The sequence below is a fragment of the Sinocyclocheilus anshuiensis genome, unplaced genomic scaffold (assembly GCF_001515605.1).
Source record: "Sinocyclocheilus anshuiensis isolate Anshui unplaced genomic scaffold, SAMN03320099.WGS_v1.1 scaffold123, whole genome shotgun sequence".
Taxonomy (NCBI): Eukaryota; Metazoa; Chordata; class Actinopteri; order Cypriniformes; family Cyprinidae; genus Sinocyclocheilus; species Sinocyclocheilus anshuiensis.
In genome coordinates, this window is record NW_015552536.1 from 277017 (window position 1) to 283094 (window position 6078).

The 6078-nt window shown below is 36.5% G+C and overlaps 1 protein-coding gene across 1 annotated transcript in view; it reads right to left on the reverse strand.

Annotated features, from left to right (window-relative positions):
• Positions 1-1023: 1023 nt before the first annotated feature.
• The window catches only part of LOC107663788 (protein phosphatase 1D-like), an 18768-nt gene continuing 13713 nt past the window's right edge, over positions 1024-6078 (reverse strand). The window contains exon 6 of the mRNA XM_016454118.1: positions 1024-2835. Coding sequence (XP_016309604.1) covers positions 2461-2835 — 375 coding nt within the window. The 3' untranslated portion in view covers positions 1024-2460. The remainder of the gene's footprint in view (positions 2836-6078) is intronic.

Consider the following 6078-nt stretch of genomic DNA (forward strand, 5'->3'; position numbering starts at 1 on the left):
TAATAGACAAGCAAATAAATGGATGTTATTTTCTTTCGATTATTGATTAATTTGTTTAATAAATAGATGTTTTTTTTTTATGAATACTTTTTACAATTAATGTTGCCCTAAAGGGACATTATCAGTTTTCATTAAATATCTAAATTAGGACGTGTAATTCATTAAGTACTACAGACATCTATTGTTATATAGAGGATAACTAATTAATATAAATTACTATTAATCATTTGTCCCTTTAAGGACATATGGGGACAGATAGACGTGTTTTGATTTTAAATACAGCTAATTATAATACAGATTAATCCTAAACCTACTCATTCCCACAACCTGTATTTTTCCGGGGGGGAAAACACATTGTTTATTTTGTTATGCTATTATGTTTTCCATTTGAGAACGTCCCGAAAAGCGGGTTTAGTCAGATTCAGGTAACACCTGAGGGTATTTTTCAGCAATTTTATCCTGAAGAATAACTAAGTTAAACATGCAGACTCACGCACACTCTTCACTCAAGAGGAGCAGCAGATCAGAAGTGTTTCCTTGGCAGTTTAGCACCATTTTGGAGGGTGTGGGTTTAGCCGCTGTCAGGCGTGAGTCTACCTTAGACTCCTAGAGTCTTAGCCTTCTAGAAAACGTCGAGCAAAACTATGTAGTAGTGGACGCTCTCAAGACTCGACTTCCAGTCTAGTCAGCTAGTATTGACTACCACCTGGTGGTTGGGTAAACACAATGACAATCACCGCCACACCAGTTCTTGAAACATTGTAAAAAATAAAATAAAATGGCTGAAGAAAGTACATCTAAAAGTTTTTTTGATGCCAAAAGTAAGCTCTAAATTACATTTCATTAAACAATCGGTCTTTATGCTTAACGACGGTCACATTCTTTAAGCATTCTAAGAGTTTCAGCATTTCTGATCTATTTGACTATTGAGTTCATGAAATGTATAGCAACACATGTAAATATTTAAACACAAAATCGAGTATCTCTTTATTGCAATTCCAGAAAAGAAAAGAAAAGAAAAAAACCCTGAACAAGACAGCATCCAATACACTAATATTCGATTCTATTCCAAGACAGGTGCAGTTCGATATGACCTATCACACATTTCAGAAAACCAGTGAAAGAGGAAAGCCTCCATGATACCCAACTGCCCCTATACTGCTCAGGCCAGAGCTATTACAATGAAGTGAAATCGCCACTGGTTTTAACGGAATAAAAGGGTAACAAAAACAAAATCACACTCTATAACAAGTTTTAACATGCAGAATCGGATTAAAACAATATTATTTATCTTTTTTTTCTCAAATTCAATTATTTATGGCCTTTGTAGATGTTTTTTTAAGAAACTCTATATGAATTTAAATCCATCAAACTGTCACTGTCATTCAGGCAACAACGAGTACTCAAACCAAAGCTGCCACTATAGCAAATAGTGAAAATTCATCTCCAAGGATAAAAACACTATGAAAACATGACTTATTTTCCACCTTGAGAGTTTAGAGTTTAAATCTCCTTCAAAAAGACAAAGTCTCAAACATGGGGCAACAAACATCCCGCTAAAATGTGCTGTACACTCCTTCGTCTAAACATCGGCTCATAACCACACATCACATTAGCTCTGGATCTGGTGTTGGAAGATGTTATCTGACAGACATTACTGATATTAAATAACTTACAATATTGAAATACATACAAAAAGGTGGACAGTCAAAAAAATCAAAACGCCCCAAGAAAAAGACAGTTATAAGGATATAACAGAGCATGCAATCCTCAACTTTTACAAAGGTTTTATCAAAAGAAAATAAATACATTTGCTCTGTAGTCCAATGATCAGTGATATGTCTCAGATTAATTAACTCATGCTCTCTGAAAACAAAAACATTAATGCAGCAACTCAGAATTAAAAAGACAGGACAATGCTACCAAATACTGGTGTGAATATTAAATGAACAAATAATAAAGTATATTGGCAAAGGGCAAATGTGCACACAAGCACTGTGGGGCAAGAAAACTGGGCATTTTGAAAAATATAATAAGTATAAAAATATATATTGCATACCTCCAACTATTTGGTCATTTTCAGAAAATCTATACAAGTAATTCATGTCATTTCAAAGATGGAGTCGAATAATGCGGTTTAATTTAAAGGGAGAAAGATTAAATACATCCTTTAAATGAATTTTCCTTTAAAAGACTGATCTGCATTGTTTGTTTTTTTTACATGTAAAATAACTATAAATCCGATTGCTAAAAATGAGATTTTCTTTTTACTCTCACATTTACACCCTTAAAATTAAAGGAAAGAACAAAAAACACGATGATAACACAGGAAACAAAATCCTACATTATAAACAGAAACAGTGGCACATAGTCAAAACATGGACACAAACAATAGCAGTTATTTATTCTTGAGACCATGCAGAACATCAGAAACCAGGATCTTTGTCGGTCTTTTGGAGTTCAGCAGACACAGAGGGTTGCTTTGCGGTGCTGTAGTATAGGGACGCTGGGGGTCCGTTTGGGAGTCCTGCCGGTGTTGCGTTTGGGTACGGAGCGTTCACCAGTCCTCCGGCGGGAGCTGCTCGGGGTGAGGGGGCTCCGTCTGGGCCTCTTCCCCACTGGACTTGACACATCCGGTGAGGACAGGGGAGTCTCTGGGGTCTGGTTGCCCTCGCTGGGGCACACAGTCAAGGCAGCTTTGTCTGTGAGCTCAGTGCAAGTCAGGTTTTCCTCTAACGGAGGTTCTGCGCTCAGACTCACTCCCGACAGACCGTTCCTCCTCTCCAGCGCCGGCAAAGACTCACTGCTGCCTGAGGACAGGTCTGGATCCGGGGTCTGTAAAGGGTCAAAGACATCACCATTTTCGTGCCCATTTCTGATTCTAGAATTAAAATGTTAATTACATACAAATTACAAGTGCTGGGAAGGCTATTTTGTATGCAAAGCTAGCAGTAAAAGTAGTTTTGGGTCCTTTTGAGAAAATTGACAGTTCCACTACAAAAAAAACTACAATAAATCTATTTACGGGGACTATTTATTTTTTATTATGTCCTTTAAAATGGATGTAATTTATTATCAAAAAAAATATTATTTAGCATTTACTTGGCATAAAAACAAAGTTACTTGTGTAACTACACTACTTATGTAGCGTAGGAGTTACTGAAATTATTAAAATTACTCAATAATGCTACATTGTGAAAATATTATATTAAAATACAGTGAAATATTACTGCAATTTAAATAAAACATTCTAATATGCTAATTTTGTGCTCAAGAAACATTTCTTATTATCATCATCACAGTTAAAAATGGTTGTGCTGCTTAATATTTTTGTGGAAAGTGCGATACATTTTTTACAGGACTATTTCAGCATTCTTTAAAGAATAGTAAGTATTCAAAAGAACAGCATTTATTTGCAACAGAATGTAAAAATCTTCACTGTCACCTTTGAACAATTTAATGCATCCATGCTAAATAAACATTAACTTCTTTCAAAAAAAAAAAAACTAAGAATGCACAATGTATATGACGCTACATCTGATTTTTTTTAATACTGGATATTTAATTATGCATGCTCATTTGCCCTAATTTTACATTTAGATTAACCTTGCCATCCTCTAACGCTCATGGTTCATCTATGAAAACACTAATCATTTAATACTGTTAAATGTAATATTCAGCAGTTCTCAAAATTAATATTTATTTTCCATACTGTACATAATAATGTTGTGATTCCAAAATTCATGTTTAGCATCTGAAACTATTTATTTGTAGCTTTTGTGTTTTATTTTTAATTTATTTAGATAAAATGGTATTTAATTTTACTATCAGCCATACTAGAAAAATAATAATTTGCTTATCAGTATCAGCCAGAACTGTAATATGTAAGAATCCTTAAAAGATATAAAGTAAAAGCCAGAGGAAGTACCAGAAATGGAAAGATTCAAACTGCAAACAAATGCCAACAACTCTAAAAGACAAAATACAAATAAAGCAAGTCTAAAGTCTGGTCTTCATCACTACTTTACAACAGGGGAAATGCATCATGGCTGCTCTTTTGCATTCTCTTGCCCTGTTCTGTATTTTTCATTTCCCCTCTATCAAAATCATAACAGCACCAGAAGAGCAAACAGGAAAAATTATCAAAGCGGCCTCCCTAAACCTCAAATCCACTCCACTTAAAAGGATTAAAAACACAAAACATCTGTCCACTCTCCATCTCTCCAAGCCAAAGCAAAACAGCCAAGAGCACCTGGAGGAGCCGTGCTTGAAACACGCTGGGGCCAAACAAACACGGAGACATGGCTTCCATCGGAACTGCTCTGACAATGGAGGCCTCGATCGGGAAAGGGGGAGACGCAGAAAGAGAGTGAGAGGATAAAGAGAAAAGCAGGCAGGACTGGTGAGCAGTGTGTCAGAGTCTCTTTTGGTGGGCATGGAGCCAAAGTGTGGCTAACATGAGCAGGAACTCTGTAAAAAGTCTTATCTGAAAGCTTCTGATTAGTTGTGAGCCTGAACAGTGTACAGAAATCTCTTGAAGTTCAAGCATATCATGAACTCCTGTTTTTGTCTGCTTGAAGTTGCTGGGTAGTGTTGTCAAAAGTAACGATACTTCAGTACCAAGTTGATATTAAAAATTTTAAAAATGTGACAATACCAGACTTTTTGCAGTATTGGTAATACTGAGTACTGACTCTGTTCGGTACCCACACATCGGCAACTGCATCTACACTCTGAAGAGCGTCAAAGGTTTCTATTTACAACACATTTTAACATGTCTGTTGAGATCAGAAATGTAATGGACAATCACAGGAATTCAAGTTAGTCAGACTCAGAATCTACTAGGGGTGGGGGAAAAAATCGATACAGCATAGTATCGCGCAGGGGTGTGAAGTAACGAATTACAAATACTCACGTTACAGTAATTAAGTAGTTTTTATCAGTATCGCGATATTTTCCGCAGCAATACTGTATCGATACAAGTATCGATCTTTTATTATACTATTTGGTAAAATAATAAAATCAATTTCTTTACAATCCACTAGATGGTGGTGTTGAGTTTTTTTCTGGTGAGGTCAGCTGGGTCACCTTCAGCATGCAGTAAGTTAGTAAAATAAAGAGGGCGGCATTGCAGAAAATTATCAGGAAAGCCCCGTCCGCGTTTAAATCGGATGTATGGACTTACTTCGGATTTGTAAACAAGGAGGGGATGTAAGTAGGGATGCACTGAAAATATAGGCTACATATAATAATAATAATAATAATATATGGCACGCCTCATCGCGCCCCGCCCCGCAGTGTTCAGCGCGCATGTTTCACTCTCCTCCAGTGTTGCCAACTTAGCAACTTTGTCGCTAGATTTAGCGACTTTTCAGACCCCCCTGGCGACTTTTTTTCCAAAAAAGCGACTAGCGACAAATCTAGCGACTTCTTGGACAAACCTTAGCGAGTCTCTGTGATCGCTGGTACTGACGCAACGGCGCGAGGTCAGTGCGCGCACACCTCTATCTCTGCGTCTGCTCTGTACAGCGAGCAGCTGAGAGGAGCAGCGCCTTCAGTTAAAATAGATATTATGTTGCTTCTCTATACAGTATGTGAGCAAAGAGATACAAACAAATGTAAAAGACAACAGACTCGCTGACGTCATTAATATGCTAATTAGTGAATGACGTCATCTGGCGACATTTAGCGACTTTTCAAACTGGCTTTAGCTACTTTCTATTGAAAGAAGTTAGCAACACTGGTTTGCCCAGACTTGTTGAGATCAGAACAGAAAATTGATGCATATGGATTCAGTGACGCTATGCTCTGCTATGCTATGCTCTGCTATGCTATGCTATGCTCTGCTCTGCTCATATGCTCTGATGATAGCTTTGTAGGACTATACATTATTTGGATAATTAAGTCAAAAAAACATCAACAACAACAACAACTTATATCTGATTCTGTTACATAGAAGTGAATAATAATATATTGATATTTAATATTAAGGTAAAACTTTTCAATAAGGTTCCATTAGTTAATGTTAGTTAATGTATTAACTATCATGAACGAACAATGAACAATACATTTATTACA